Source organism: Xyrauchen texanus, chromosome 9 (genome assembly GCF_025860055.1).
Source record: "Xyrauchen texanus isolate HMW12.3.18 chromosome 9, RBS_HiC_50CHRs, whole genome shotgun sequence".
Taxonomy (NCBI): domain Eukaryota; kingdom Metazoa; phylum Chordata; class Actinopteri; order Cypriniformes; family Catostomidae; genus Xyrauchen; species Xyrauchen texanus.
In genome coordinates, this window is record NC_068284.1 from 41,939,754 (window position 1) to 41,956,884 (window position 17,131).

Genomic DNA, 17,131 nt, shown 5'->3' on the forward strand with positions numbered 1-17,131 from the left:
GACCTTTCACTGCAGTAGTAGAACTTATCTTTTTTCTTCTTCGCCTGTCTAGCTCTCCCACATGCGAAACTGAGCACAATGAATGACCCGTGTCTCTCTGTCTGTGTGCAGTGGCCGTGTCCCGTAGACAGCCTCTTCCATCTGATATAGCAGTGATTATGTATACCAGTGGATCTACAGGCATCCCTAAAGGAGTCATGATCTCCCATAGCAACATCATCGCTGGCATCACTGGCATGGCTGAACGCATCCCTAACCTGGAGTATGTCTGCTTGACACCTCTTCTGTCTCACTGTCATTTATTTGTCTGTCTCTCCCGCTGTCTCACTGTTTAGATATGTCTCTCTAACTATTTGTCTCGATTTATCAGACAGTCTTTAGCTGACTCACTATCTTGATATATTTTTTTATTATAAAATCATAATAAAATAATATAATATTCTAAAATAAACAATAAATAAAATTGATGAACTTGATTGCATGTTACAGTGGCAAGAAAATGAATGTGAACCCTTTGGAATTAAAATTTTTTCTAAATTGAATGGTCATAAAATTTGATCTCATCAAAGTTACAAGTATAGGCAAACACAATGTCTTGAAGCTAACAACACGCAAGCAATTATAATCTTTCATGTTTTTATTGAACACATCCCATTAAACATTCACGGTGCTGTGGAAAAAGTAAAATTCTGGTAGCTGTGGATTACACCTGCACCAAGTTCAGAAGGAATTTTGGAACATTCTTCATTACAGGACTGTTTCAGCTCAGCCATATCCTTAGGAAGTCTGGTGTGAACGGCTCTCTTGAGGTCATTCAACAGCATCTCTATTGGGTTAAGGTCTGGGGTCTGACTGGGCCACTCCAAAAGCTGTATTTTCTTTTTTTAAAGTCATTCTGTAGTGGATTAACTTTGATGTTTAGGGTAATTGTCCTGCTGCATCACCCAACTTCTAATATCTTGATAAACTTGGGAATTAATTTTTCCCTTTATGATGGGATCTTGCGATCCAGGCCCAGAAGCAGCAAAGCAGCCCTAAATCATTATGCTCCCTCCACCGTACTTCACCGTTGGGCTGATGAGTCACATGTTGGTATGTGGTGCCCTTTTTACACCATACGTAGTGCTGCATGTTCTTCCCAAATAATTCAACCTTTGTTTCATCAGTCCACAAAATATTTTCACAGTAGCGTTGTGGGGTGTCAGGTTTTCTTTGGCAAATTTCAGGTGCGCAGCAATGTTTTTGTTGTAGTATCCTGCCATGGACACCAAGTCTGTTTAATGTTTTCCATATAGTAGACTCATGAACAGAGATGTTAAGCAGTTCCATTGATTCCTTCAAGTATTTAGCTGTCACTCAAGGGATCTTGTTTTTACCTCATTGAGCATTTTGCAGTGTGCCCTTTGGGTCATCTTTGCTGGATGGCCACTTCTAGGGAGAGTAGCCACAGTATTAAATCAAGACAATTTGTCTAACTGTGGAAAAAGTTGAATATCTAAGATATTCGAGCTAATTTTGAAACCCTTTCCATCTTTATGCAGAGCAAAAATTCTTGATCGTAGGTCTTCTGAGATCTCTTTTTTTTTTTTTTAAAGGCATGGTCCACGTCAGCAGATGCTACTTGCGAATAGCAAACACAAAATGTTTAAGTGATTTTTATAAGTCAAAGTAGTTCTAACCCACATGTCCAATCTCATTTCATTAACTGGATGCCAGGTTTGCCAATTCCTGACTCTAATTCACTTTTGTTGGCCTCACTAGCCTAGGGGTATTCATACTTTTTGCAACCTACACTGTGAATTTTGAATGATGTATTCATTATGTTCATTAGTTAAACCAGATTGTGTTTGTTCATTATTGTAACTTGGATGAAGACCAAACAAGATTTTAAGACACATTTATACATAAATGCAGGTAATTACAAAGGGTTTGCATACTTGTTATTGCCACAGTACATGGTTTTATTGTAGTTATATTCTATGGAGGCCCAAACCTGCAAAAATAATAAAAAAATAAATAAAGGAATAAATGTCTTGGTAAAACAAATATAATTAGTTTTTAATTAAATGTATTCCTGAATTTATTATTGTATGACTTTTATATTTTTGCCTTTATTTATATTTATTCATTTATTTTGCATTGTTTTTTATTTTTTTATTTATGTGTTTGCACATATATTTATTTCCATATTTATATATTCCCATATTTATTTATACATGTATTTATTTTTACTTTTCTGTGTGCAACATGGAAATGAGGGAGGTGGTCCTTACATAGCTCCAGTGCATCATTGGTTGAGTACTTATCGGAAGCAAATAAGATGGACGTCCCACCTTCGCACTCCCTGACTCGATGCACAGATTTAGAAAATCCAGGGAAACGTTTTGCAGAGAGTCTAACAATCCAGGATATGGTTCGACAAGTTTAAATAATATCATTTATGAAACTTGCTCATTTTGTGGATTTGTTGAAGAAACAGCTCCCCATTTATTTTATGATTTTAGTATAACCAGTAGATCTTGGATTGACTTAAGCTCTTATGTTTTTAGCACCACAAATAGCTTTAGTTTACACAATATGGCTATGACCTAACGTCACATCAAAACAAGTCAAGAGTAATCGAGCACACACTTCAATCTACGATAAACCAATGGTAAGCAGGACCCGCCCACATAATTATCATACAAGAGAAAGAAATGTAAGAATAAATACATGTGGGAATATTTAAATATGGAAATAAATAAAAATAAAGGAATGCATAAATAAATAATAATAAAAAACAAAAACAAATGAAAGAATAAAAAAGTTTTAAAGAATAAAAATAAAAAGAGAATATAATTTTGCTAGCCAAGCCACTTCAATGCTATCTGTGGCTGAACTTTGGGCTGCTATTTACTTTGGAAAAAAACAAAACGTCAGAAATCAAAAATCAGTTTTTTAGAATTGTATTTCATTCGAACAGTGAGAATGACACCTATATTGGCTACTTGCCTCTTGCTCATGTCCTGGAGCTCAGTGCTGAGCTGGTGTGTGTGTCACATGGCTGCCGGATCGGATACTCGTCACCTCAGACACTTGCTGACCAGGTACACACACACACACACACACACACTAGTCATGCTGATGTGTTGACAGACATGTCATTATGTCTTATGATGTTATCATCATGTCAGCTCTTTTACAATCTCAGAGAATAGAGTGCATATGATAAAGTTTGTTTTGCTGATGTGTTTAAAAAGCTTCATATACTGAAACTAGTGCAAGGTTATGACAAATTGCAGTAATGCAAGATAAATAAAGGAGATGGCATGCAATTATCTCTCTCTCTCTCTCCTCTCTGCCACAGTCGTCCAAAATTAAAAAGGGCAGCAAAGGAGACACTAGTGTCCTTAAACCAACACTGATGGCAGCTGTACCAGTAAGAAACGTTCCATACACACACACACACACACACACACACACACACACACACACACACACACACACACACACACACACACACACACACACACACACACACACACACACACGGAGAAGCATCAATGGTAGTAGTTGTTGTGTACAATTTGTATTTTTGTCTTTCTCTGTAGGAGATTATGGACCGAATCTATAAGAATGTAATGACTAAAGTTGAAGAGATGAGCAGTGTTCAGAAAACACTTTTTGTTCTGGCGTACAATTACAAAATGGAGCAGATCTCAAAAGGTTACAGCACACCACTGTGTGACAGGTAACACAATGATTTGAACTAAAATTGACTATGCTAGTTTGTCTCTGCAATATACGTTTATATTAGCATTTGTACTTTTATTTTGAATTCCTTTTTTGCTTGTGTGTGTGTGTGCACCTCCAGGTTGGTGTTTAAGAAAGTGCGCTTGTTGCTTGGCGGTAAGATGCGTGTGCTGCTCTCTGGTGGAGCTCCTTTGTCTGCTGCTACTCAACGGTTTATGAACATCTGTTTTTGCTGTCCTGTGGGTCAGGGCTACGGCCTAACTGAGACCTGTGGAGCTGGAACCATCAGTGATTGTAAGCATGAGATTCAGATCTGGTGGGGATAGAACTGAAGCTAGGGGTGGTAGAACGTTAGGCATGAGAATGGCACTCAAAACAGCAGTCATAAAACTTGTTTTAGTAAAGTAATTCAATTAAAAGTTGGGTCAATAGACTTACAGCCTGGTGCAGTAAAATATGGTGTTCAGTGGTGTTGTAGTATTAAAAGCTGGGACATATCAGGGAATTTTAAGATTTACATTTTTGTAGTGATTTCGGTAACATTTTAAAATAAGGTTACATTTGTTAACATTAGCTAACAACATTAGTTAAAGCTGAAGTGTGTAACTTTTACGGTGTTAAAATACTTCGCCTATCCCGGCTTAATACACAGAGACAGCCATAAGTAAGCCATTCATAGCTTAATGTTCTTGAAAACTGTTAGCACTGTCTCTGTAGCACTATGACAATTCTGTTTGTTTTGAGCGACCTGTCTCAAGAGAGACAGTAACATTGACTCGACCAATGGCGTGATTTACGGGCGGGGCCTATCTGTTTGTTCGATCAACACAAGGAGGCATATTCAGAAAGCTGTTTTGAAAATAATGTTTATTTTTGCAGTTCCGTTTGTTGGTGCTAGTGGTGGAGTAATTACATACTTCAGCTTTAACATGAACTAACAATGAAAAATTATTTTAAACCACTTATTAATCGTGTTTAATATTATTTGCAACATATAATAATGCTTTTTGTTTTTAGTTATACGTGCTAACAGTAGTTAATACATTATGAACTAACAATTAACCATTATATTAAATAAATAAAATAACATTATTAATGAAAATTCTCTCAACATTTACTCACCCTCATGCCATCCCAGATGTGTATGACTTACTTTTATTCTGCTGAACACAAATCAAGATTTTTAGAAGAATATTTCAGCTCTGTAGATCCATACAATGCAAGTGAATGGTGGCCAAAACTTTGAAGGTCAAAAGCATATAAAGGCAGCATAAAAGTTATCCACACAACTCCAGTGGTTAAATCCATAACTTTACAAGTGATATTATAGGTGTGGATGTGAAACAGATCAATATTTAGGTCATTTTTTCTATAAATTCTCCTCCCTGCCCAGCAAGTGGTGATATACACAAAGAATGTGAAGTGCCAAAATAGAAAAGAAGAAGAATAAGGAAGTGAAGTAGAAAGTGGTGATTTATAGTAAAAAAGGATTAAATATGGATCTGTTTCACAAGCACACCTATCATATCACTTCAGAAAATACAGTGCATTCAGAAAGTATTCAGTCCCCGCAGCCTTGATTTAAATGATTTAATTTTTTTCACATCAATCTACATTCCATACCCCATTATGACAAAGCAAAAAAAATATTTTTGATAACGTGCATCCCATTTCTCTGGATCATCTTGGAAATGTTTCTACACTTTGATTGGAGTCCACCTGTGGCAAATTCAGTTGATTGGACATGATTTGGAAAGGTACACACCTGTCTATACATTATAAGGTCTCACAGCTGAAAATGCATATCAGAGCAAAAACCAAGCCATGAGGTCAAAGGAACTGCCTGCAGAGCTCAGAGACAGGATTGTTTCGAGGCACAGAACTGGGGAAGGCTACATACATTTTGGCTGCATTGAAGGTTCCCAAGAGCACATTGGCCTCCATAATTCTTAAATGGAAGAAGTTTGGAACAACCAGAACTCTTCCTAGAGCTTGCTGCCCGGCCAAATTGAGCAATTAGAGTGGTAGAGTGGCCAGACAGAAGCCGATGTCTACTCGGTGCAAGACGCATTAAAAAAGCACCTAAAGGAAGAAGGACTGTGAGAAACAAGATTCTCTGGTCTGATGAAATGAAGACTGAACTCTTTAGCCTCAATTCTCCAAGTGTCATGTCTGGAGGAAACCAGGCACTGCTCATCACCTGCGCAATACCATCCCATTGGTGAAGCATGGTGGTGGTAGCAACATGATGTGGGGGTGTGTAAAGGGATTAATGGAAAGGAGGCAGGAACCGGCTTGACTATATAAACAACATTTAAATAAAGACACAAACAGCTGCCGGTAAACAATCTCGATCTTTACAAAACACTGTAAAATTTAAAAGAGAGGGAAAAGGCCAATGCGGAGTGGCAGTGAGAGAGAGAAGTGAGAGAGTGAAAAAAACACTTAATCGCTGGTTCTCCGAAACACCGTAGCTTGGTCTTTGGCTACTCCTCCACCCTCTAACGGACGACAGCCAAACCTCCCCGGGTGGTCGGAGGCAGTCCTTCGACCCCTGGCGGATGGAACGCCCCGCCGCGTTCTCGGTGGACAGTAGGGTGTCTCCCCCGCACCTGGCAGCGGTAACCGCTCCAGGCTGTTGATTGGGAGCCCCTCCCCTCCTCCCCTCGCGGTCAGCGGCCATTCCTCCGCTTCCAGGCGGCCGGGCTTCTCTGTCCTCTGGCAGATGGCCACGGTTGCTCCGTTGGGGTGGATGGTAGTGGCGAGGACTCTACTATGGTGCATCCCTCCTCCTTCCCGGATTTCGGCACCAGTGTAAAGGGATTAAGGGAAAGGAGGCGAGAACCGGCTTGACAATATAAACAACATTTAATTAAATAAATGAACATACACACAAACACACACGGGGCAGTTGCCCGTAAACGCTCTCTCTCTCTATGTCACACCACCGCCCGAAGTCGGCCTTTATCACTCTCGGAGGCTTGATTAGCCTGATATGAGTCCAGGTGTGTAGAATCGGGACTTGGCCACACCCTCCGCCCTGTCACGGGGAGTTTTTCAGCAGAAGGGACTGGAGGACTGGTCACATCCGGCTGCATTTATCCCTCTCCTCAGCCGGCCATGCATAGTCACGGCATGGCCCGGCCGTCCTCCTGCTCGTAACAAGGGATAACTCTGTGAATGTCCTTGAGTGGCACAGTCAGAGCTCGGACTTGAACCCAATCGAACAGAGAGAGACCTGAAAATGGCTGTTTGTGTTTGCAGAAGAAAGAAAGCACATCTGGGATGGCATATGGGGCAATAAATGAAAGAATTTTTATTTTTAGGTGAACTATCCATTTAACTAAGAGTAGAAAATTCTGTAACAATATATTGTTCATTGTTAGTTCATGATACCTAATGCATTTACTAATGTTAACAAATGCGCCCTTATTATAAACTGCTGCTGTGATTTCTCTAGTTGTATTTAATGCTCCGCTTTCAAATATTTTAATGCTTAGAAATTGCCCTTTGAAATCTCAACAAAATTAGATTTAGATGCAAGGCAATATTGTTTAATAACAAATGACTGGGTAAAGTCATGGAAATTCATTGGTCAATAGGCATGGAAACCCTGAGGTTAGCACATTTTGAATAAGTGGCATGGGTTCTTGAATAAAAAATAGTTTTAGTACTGTGATTACAAGAATTTTACACATCGGCAATACTAGTCATACTGTAGCTAGATTAAAAAGCAGGTGATGGTAGAACCAAAACATTCAAAGCAATTTACACTGAAAATGACATATTATCCTTGAAAGAATTAATGCAAAGTGTTTTAAGATTATGTGTGTTTCTGCAGTGTTTGACTACAGCACTGGGCGTGTTGGAGCTCCTCTGGTGTGTTCAGAGATCTCTCTAAAGGACTGGGAGGAAGGTGAGCTCTGCTTTATTCAATAACTATAGACGCTCATGTTCGTGTTAAAGGGTTAGTTCAACCAAAATGAAAAATTCTGTTATTTACTCTTCCTCATGTTGTTCCAAACCTGTATGACTTTCTTTCGTGGAACCCAAAAGGGCAGAATGACAGCCTCAGTCACCATTCACTTTCATTGCATGTATTTCCACGTAACTTACTGCCTAACATCTCAAGAAAGTTTGGAACATCATGACGGTGTGTAAATGATGACAGAATTGTTGTTTTAAAGTTTTTGTTTTTTGTTGTTATGCATTGTAAAAAAATTTTTAACTTAGCACATCTTATATGGTAATTACAGTATATAAGGATTTATGTTAGCCAACAATATCAAATTTTTCCTTTTTTCTATCTGTCTGTAGGTGGTTATTACAGCACAGATAAACCTAACCCACGAGGAGAGATTCTGATTGGTGGGCCCAACGTCACCATGGGTTACTATAAGAATGAGCAGAAGAACCGGGAGGATTTCTGTGTGGATCAGAATGGCCAGCGCCGGTTCTGCACTGGAGACATCGGAGAGTTTCACTCTGACGGTTGCCTCAAGATTATCGGTACAGAAACACACGCATAGTCAACATGGGCAAATGGTGTATCCACACTCCAATTAGTGCATTGTTTATAAAGAGAGTCATTCGCAGAGCTTGTTCTGTGTCTGCTTTACTATCCTACCAAAGCGGTTCCTTATAATGTGTTGTGCCTTTATGGTTGTGTGTGCAGACCGTAAGAAGGACCTGGTGAAGTTGCAGGCCGGTGAATATGTGTCTTTGGGGAAAGTGGAGGCCGTCCTGAAAAATTGCTCTCTCATTGACAACATCTGCGCTTATGCTAACAGGTAAACACAGACATATTCAAAAATAAACAAACACTTATTACAGGGCTGCCACAGTCATGGAAAGCCTGGACATGTCAAGGAATTAGACATGTTTAGGTCTGTAAAATTTTTCATCAGCTTGAAATGAGTGTTTTTGAGTGCAATATCGATAAATAGGTCTCTATCTGTAACCACAAATGAGTGGAAAAGTCATGAAAGTTCCTTGGTCAAAAAGTGTGGAAATCCTTTTATTGTGACAGCTCAGCATTCACGCTCACGTTTTATAAGGCTATGCATAGTGTTCTAATGTTTGAGATGTAAAAGTCTTTCCCTCTCTTTACACAGCGATGAGTCCTATGTGATTGGCTTTGTGGTGCCCAATCAGAAGCAATTAACTGCCCTTGCAGTGCAGAGGGGCATCAGAGGATCATGGGAAGAGATCTGTAACCTTGCAGAGATGGAGAAAGAGGTTCTACGCATCATCACAGAAGCAGCTATAACAGGTACATCGCAAAAAGAATGCATGTTGCTTTCTATGGGATTTACAACATTGATCTATTGTATGTCCCAGATTTTCCAAGTGTTTTTTTTAAAATTATTTATATGTTTCTGTATTGTTACTGGAGCAGTTTTTCATTATTGGGTGAATTGCTAGTAAGTGAGCAATGTTATGTTTTGAAAACTTTATAGCTTTTCCAATAATAGGCTATATCCAATTTTTTATAACGTGTTCACAGGCTCTCCGAGCAAGCGGAGGCAATTGTCAAACACACTCTTAAAATGTTCTTTCTGAACCTTTTATGCTTTTATGAGGGTGTTTTTAATGATTTTTAGTTTCAGTGGCATACTCAAAATTAATGGCTTATTACTCAATGACAAAAAAACAAAAAAAAAAAACAGGGAGGGTCATATTTGGTATAATTTTAAAGAAAACGTTTAAAAAAAAATTATGAAATAGATTATGATAAATTCTGTGACTCTCTGCCTAAGAAAATGCTGAATAAATCACAAAACACAAAACAATTTGAGCCAAAAGGGTACTTTTTGTTCATCCTTATTTTTCTGTTTTGACATAATATACCTCAGGGTGTAAATAAAGTGGGTCTGAAAAGCTTTTGTTCCTAATCATGTCACCTGTAACTGAGTAAAATTTTGTGTTGCTAAAATAAAGCAATCAAAAGTTATAACATTACAAAAATAATTTAACCTAATGTCCAAAAATGTCTCCAAACAAATAAAACATAATAAATGTACATAAGAACTAATAACACATGCAAGCACAACAGTGAGTGAAAGCTTGCATAGCATGCAGACTAGTGTTGTCATGGTACCAAAATTTCAGTAGTCGGTACAGATTTCGGTGAAATTCCACGGTTCTCGATGTGCTAATATGATGATGTGCTATTGAACACTCCTTTAGCCTATTTAAATTTTAATTTCAATGTAAATTATAAATTAAAAGATGCATGTTTCCTTCGAGTGTTTTTAATCAGGGCCCTACTTAAATTTGTTTTAAGTTTTACCTATTTATTATATTTTTTCAGAATTCCATGTTTTAAAGTTTAATTTCATTATCAAAATGGTAAACTTTTAAAAGCTTTTAACAAGTAAAAAATAGAACAATTACTTTTCAACATACCATTGCATTTTTTAACAAACATTTGTTCAGTACAATAGCACTCTTGCTTGTGATATATTGCTTATTTTGTTTATCTGCTTCACACATTCATTTAAAGCTCATGCACCTCGAATGCAGACTAAGATTGCATCATTTAATTTTACACGGTTTAATAATCACACTGGGAGATATCATGATTTTAATTTGATTTGTTGAAAATTTCAGTGGAAAAGGAGTAACTGAGCACATGCTCAAATAACACGTGAGCATGTGAAAACAGTCGTGTGTTAGAAAGACAGTGTACCGAATTAAGTCGGTGCTCGGTACTACTAGTACTGTAGAATCACTGGTATCATTACATCTTTTTTGTACTGACTTGGTACCGAAGTGCCGGTACGTTTGACAACACTAATGCAGACATTATTTTAGTTATGAGATTTCACAGGATGAGTTCCATTCTGTGCCATTTCAGTCATCATTGAGTCTGTGTCATGTACTTAGGGCCATCTCCTGGTGGCCATATACACTCTGCCCAAATATGAATATGATATGACTATCACCACTGGTTGGAGCAATCTGAAGCTATCTGATTGGTTTAGCATTCCATGATGCTACAGCATTTCTGATGCTACAGCATTTCTGATGATGTCATCTGATCCAGGAAAGTGTTTGTAGAGAGATAGCAAGATGCCAGATAGCCAGATGCGGGTTATCTAATGATCTATGTATTCGATTACTTTGTGATTGGGCTTGTTTTAAAGAAAATTACCTCCTCTAAGTAATGGTATGTGATATTTTATGTTCTGTTTATTTTCGTGAAGTTACAATCGAAAACGTGGCAGATGAGCAACACCTGTAATATAGATGTCCCTATATTGCATTTTACTTATATTTAAATACTGATTTGTATTTTTAGTTATGTGTAGTGCAGCTGACTACTTTTGTAAAGGGTAGCCTGACTCTTTTAACTACTTTTAATTATCTGTAGCTTGGCAAGCTTTATGTCTCTAAAAATCTCTCTTCTGATTCACAGGTAAACTGGAGCATTTTGAGATCCCAAAGAAAATCTGTCTGAGCGCTGATCCGTGGACGCCAGAGACGGGCCTGGTTACCGACGCTTTCAAACTGAAACGCAAGGAACTGAAAATGCACTATCAGGACGATATCGAGAGGCTGTACGGTGGCAAGTGAATCCCAGCAGGGTGATTTGGGGGGAGGGATGGGGGTTTAGGACTCACCATACCACAATGCCTATACATGCGAAAACAACCCACAATCCCCTGCCTTCATGCACCCAGGGATACTAGAATATTGTTTAATTTCAGTTTGACTGATATAAACGGAGAGGGAAGAGCATGCAAAGCATACGCCACCTGCTGGAGCAGGTACTGAACAACAAAAAATGGACTACTCAATTGTCATTTCTGAAGATGACCTACAAGAGTGACCCCTGGGAGACACAATGTACAACCTACAGACTGTGAGACTTTTGGACCCTACCCACTCCGCTTCCCTCTCTCTCTCTCATTGTTTTCCACACGCCCTCAGCCCCGCTCTTCCATTGTACTGCAGGCAGATATGAGCTTGATGACTCCACCCTAACTGCAAAGAGGTCCCACTGAATTTTCATCCAGTTCTATGCAGGGAAATGTTTTACACTCTGGTGATATATTCTTTTTTTTTTCTTTCTTCTTGGCTTTGACACATTTGTTCAGGATTTGAATGTGTTTTGAATGCTTTTCTACTTGTATTATTTCAAATGTTTGTTTTAATATTGCAGGGAGCTGTTCAAATGTCGCAGAAAGCAGTCTTAACTCAGAAAGCTGTTTCAATGCTCGGAAGAACAGTGCGATGCCGCAGAGAGCATTTCTGATGATGCAGAGCACAGTCTTAGCTCTTCGTAGCATTAGAACTGATATCTGGGTTGTTATATGACAGCAAAGAGCAATCTAATCTTATAGAGAGCAGTTCTAATGATTCACAGAACATGTGAACTGCGCTCTGATGCTACAGAGCACAGTTCTAACCCTAAGAGCTGTTATGCTGCAAGGAGCAGTTTTGATGCTGCAGAGAGCTGTTATGTGACAACAAAGAGCAATCAAATGCTGTAGAGAGCTGTTTTAATGCTGCAAAAAGCTGTTTTGAGAGTTTGGAGCAGCTTTCCACTGCATTAGAAGTCAGAGTTAGAGGGCAACTTTAACAGTAGCCTGACTTATTACTCCCCTTCAGCAGCACTATCCAAATTATGTGTGTGTATGTGTATTTCTGTTCACTTGAGTGAGTTGGCGTCCACCCATGTTTATGGGCATTTTATGTGTGCACACTTTGCATCAACAGACCTCTTAATATCGTTGGAACTTGCTTCTGGAAAAAAGCTTGAGATTAAGTTCTCATACATCTCTCGTGTACCAAATTGCTTTACTTATCACTACAGGGCCAACCAGATCACACAAGAAATACAACCGTACACACATACAGTGTATAATTCTTTGAACTCCATTTGTAAAGCCTTTAAACGTATTCCTTTAAAATGTCATGTGATCTTATGACGTTAGCCATTTTGTTGCGTGAATGTTTTGCAAGGGAACCAAGTGTGATCAAACATTAGATGCAGTGCAGTAGTTTGGGTACCATTGTTTTCCTAAAAAGCCATTATATTTATATATATTTCTTTCTTTGAGTAAGCGTTATATTGTGATTTTTTTTTTTTTCATTGTAGGAAACGATAAGTGACATCAAGGAAAAGTATGAACTGAATGTGCAATATAATTATGTATTCTGGACTATGTAAAAAGAAAATCACAGGCCAGCCCCAAGAGCATGAATGTCATCAAACTCTTTACTGTAACGGAAGGGACACGTTTAGTCTGCTTTAGACTGTGCAGATCACTCATTACTTGCACAATTTTCGATTTGACAACCGATGCAATACGATTTGTATTTGACATTGCATGATTCAGGAGATGTAAACCAAACCATTAAGCTTCGACTAAGAACATAGTGAATTGCGAACATTAATGGATGTGGCATTTTGCAAATACTGGGCAAATGTTTTCTAAATCGTAACATTTATTCGTTATTATTTATGTGAAGATGTACTGTAACTGATCATTTTCAGCACTTGAACTTTTTGAACGGCAAAAAGTTCAAAATATTTGGATTTCTCATGTTCTCTTGATTCCTTTAGAAATTTTGTTTAAGTTTTTGTTTAAAGAAACACTCCAGATGGTGTTGCAAAATAAGACAGATCTGCCTTTACCTTTACTCGATGAAAGATGTTGATTGCTTTTTTTTTTTACACAGTGGAAATTAAATGTGGTTTATAGGAATTTATACTTTTGATAATTTACTTCTATCTTTAAGATCAGGAAGTGACTCATCCCCCTCTTTTAGCTGCTGTACACTCCACAAGCACCCCGCTTTGTGTGCAAGTTAAATCCTGCATCGTCACTGGTTCCAGCTACAAGCAGCTGGCCAATAAACTGATACTGCAGAGAGAATTCCACCTTACACCGATCAGCCACAACATTAAAACCACTTGCCTAATATTGTGTAGGTCAGTGGTTCTCAACCTTTTTGACTCCAATGCCCCCCATTTTCTGAGAATATTTTCAAAGGCCACCTCATGTGGGCTATTAGATATTTATATTATAAAATGTATCTATTATGAGATATTTCCTTCAAGAAATGTCTAGAACTCTATATTCTTCATAAAAAGCAAGCTGTCAAAGGTAGTTATTACACTTTTAGCATTTTCATTAAGTTGAATTCTAATAATTATATTAAAATTATAATGCTCTATCATATTTTAAATAATTTTAAGACATCTTGAGGCCCCCCTGGAAGTGTGCTGAGGCACTCTAGTGGGTCCCGACCCCCTGGTTGGGAACCACTAGTGTAGGTCCCCCTGTTCCACGAAAACAGAACCAACTCGCATCTCAGAACAGCATTCTGAGATGCTATTCTTCTCACCACAATTTTACAGAGTGGTTATCCGAGTTACTGTAGACTTTGTCTGTTCGAACCAGTCTGGCCATTCTCCATTATCTTCTCTCATCAACAAGTCATTTCCGTCCACAGAACTGCCGCTCAGTGGATTTTTTTTTTGTTGTGTGTGAAAATCCCGGTAGATCAGCAGTTACAGAAATACTCAAACCAGCCCATCTGGCACCAACAATCATGCCACGGTCCAAATCACTGAGATCAAAATTTTTCCCCATTCTGATGGTTGATGTGAACATTAACTGAAGCTCCTGACCCATATCTGAATGATATTATGCATTACATTGCTGCCACATGATTGACATGAGTGACATTGGTCTGTCACTCATATGTCCTTAGCAACAACAGTATTATTCTGAAATATCTAACCTCGAAAGTAGTGCATTTAGCTTCAGGATTTAAAAGCTAGAAACATTTAACGTCAGGTCATTCAGGTGGACCATCAGGATGATTTTGCTCAGTTCATAATATACAGCTGACCAACTTGATTGTCTTGATTGATTTGGTGGATTAATTCTGTCTCCTTGTACAACCCACTGTAATTTTGACTTGCCCTTAGCAGATGTAAAAACTTTAAATATGTCAAATCTTTGTTATGGAGCAGATTTGGGGTCTTTTCTCCTCTGTGGGTGAAGTTACAGTGTTATGACACCGGTCATAACAAGCAACTCCTTTATTTATTTGCAATTTGGTCTTGAAACTATGTCATAAGGAATAAAGTTTTGTGAGTCTTCTGGGGGGTTTCTTTATTGAGGGTTTTGTGTACTATTACTACCTGTATTCAAATTTTCAGGCAGACTGCTTTATGGGAAAAAAATTAAATACACGTTTTAAAATGGTCAGCGTAATCTGGATAGGTAAGAAAAAGTATAAATATTTCATGTATTTAATACTTTCATATAGTATAGAAGAGAGAATGATGGGTTTAAAATTGCATTTGTTTGAGAATTAAAATGAAATGCAAAAGATGAGGTAATAAATTAACAGTAGTTTTCTTTTACCAAAATTATAAAAGGAAAATGTGAAAACATCTCATAGTGAGGATCTCAAAGCAATCTGCAAACAATCAATAACAGCAAATACTTTTTTTTAAGCCTTAAGAGTATTTGAACAATCTTTTGACATGTTGATGTTCTTCAAGTGATTTAAAGATGTGCTTATAATCCAACACAGGTTGAATCTATTTCTATCCCTCTCTTCAAAGTGGTGTTTTTCTGTATATACAGGTGAAACTCGAAAAATTAGAATATCGTGCAAAAGTTCATTAATTTCTGTAATTCAACTTAAAAGGTGAAACTAATATATTATATAGACTCATTACAAGCAAAGTAAGATATTTCAAGCCTTTATTTGATATAATTTTGATGACTATGGCTTACAGCTTATGAAAACCCCAAATTCAGAATCTCAGAATATTAGAATATTGTGAAAAGGTTCAGTATTGTAGGCTCAAAGTGTCACACTCTAATCAGTTAAACACCTGCAAAGGGTTCCTGAGCCTTTAAATGGTCTCTCAGTCTGGTTCAGTTGAATTCACAATCATGGGGAAGACTGCTGACCTGACAGTTGTGCAGAAAACCATCATTGACACCCTCCACAAGGAGGGAAAGCCTCAAAAGGTAATTGCAAAAGAAGTTGGATGTTCTCAAAGTGCTGTATCAAAGCACATTAATAGAAAGTTAAGTGGAAGGGAAAAGTGTGGAAGAAAAAGGTGCACAAGCAGCAGGGATGACCGTAGCCTGGAGAGGATTGTCAGGAAAAGGCCATTCAAATGTGTGGGGGAGCTTCACAAGGAGTGGACTGAGGCTGGAGTTACTGCATCAAGAGCCACCACACACAGACGGGTCCTGGACATGGGCTTCAAATGTCATATTCCTCTTGTCAAGCCGCTCCTGAACAACAAACAACGTCAGAAGCGTCTTACCTGGGCTAAAGAAAAAAAGAACTGGTCTGTTGCTCAGTGGTCCAAAGTCCTCTTTTCTGATGAGAGCAAATTTTGCATCTCATTTGAAAACCAAGGTCCCAGAGTCCGGAGGAAGCATGGAGAGGCACACAATCCAAGATGCTTGAAGTCCAGTGTGAAGTTTCCACAGTCTGTGTTGTTTGGGGAGCCATGTCATCGGCTGGTGTTGGTCCACTGTGCTTTATTAAGTCCAGAGTCAACGCAGCCGTCTACCGGGACATTTTAGAGCACTTCATGCTTCCTTCAGCAGACAAGCTTTATGGAGATGCTGACTTCATTTTCCAGCAGGACTTGGCACCTGCCCACACTGCCAAAAGTACCAAAACCTGGTTCAATGACCATGGTATTACTGTGCTTGATTGGCCAGCAAACTCGCCTGACCTGAACCCCATAGAGAATCTATGGGGCATTGCTAAGAGAAAGATGAGAGACATGAGACCAAACAATGCAGAAGAGCTGAAGGCCGCTATTGAAGCATCTTGGTCTTCCATAACACCTCAGCAGTGCCACAGGCTGATAGCATCCACGCCACGCCGCATTGAGGCAGTAATTAATGCAAAAGGGGCCCAAACCAAGTACTGAGTACATATGCATGATTATACTTTTCAGAGGGCCGACATTTCTGTATTTAAAATCTTTTTTTATTGATTTCATGTAATATTCTAATTTTCTGAGATTCTGAATTTGGGGTTTTCATAAGCTGTAAGCCATAATCATCAAAATTATATCAAATAAAGGCTTGAAATATCTTACTTTGCTTGTAATGAGTCTATATAATATATTAGTTTCACCTTTTAAGTTGAATTACTGAAATTAATGAACTTTTGCACGATATTCTAATTTTTCGAGTTTCACCTGTATGTGACTATGATCTACCTTAGGTGGCACACATAACAGTTATTCACCAGTAGGTGTCAGTGTGAGATAACTTACCCATGCCTACTCTACTTGTAGCCTGTGAGAAATGAATCAAACAAACAATTGCTCTTGATCGTTTTGTACTGCTCTTAAATACAATTCAGAACAGATAAACTAGCCATTGAAGAC

General features: G+C 38.4%; 1 protein-coding gene across 1 annotated transcript in view; it reads left to right on the forward strand.

The window, feature by feature from the left end:
* The window catches only part of LOC127648633 (fatty acid CoA ligase Acsl3-like), a 36,090-nt gene extending 21,250 nt beyond the window's left edge, over positions 1-14,840 (forward strand). The window contains exons 8-17 of the mRNA XM_052133325.1: positions 112-262; positions 2,963-3,086; positions 3,347-3,418; positions 3,591-3,730; positions 3,854-4,026; positions 7,574-7,648; positions 8,050-8,241; positions 8,408-8,522; positions 8,847-9,004; positions 11,153-14,840. Of these exons, the coding sequence (XP_051989285.1) occupies positions 112-262; positions 2,963-3,086; positions 3,347-3,418; positions 3,591-3,730; positions 3,854-4,026; positions 7,574-7,648; positions 8,050-8,241; positions 8,408-8,522; positions 8,847-9,004; positions 11,153-11,310 (1,358 nt within the window). The 3' untranslated portion in view covers positions 11,311-14,840. The remainder of the gene's footprint in view (positions 1-111; positions 263-2,962; positions 3,087-3,346; positions 3,419-3,590; positions 3,731-3,853; positions 4,027-7,573; positions 7,649-8,049; positions 8,242-8,407; positions 8,523-8,846; positions 9,005-11,152) is intronic.
* Positions 14,841-17,131: the final 2,291 nt, after the last annotated feature.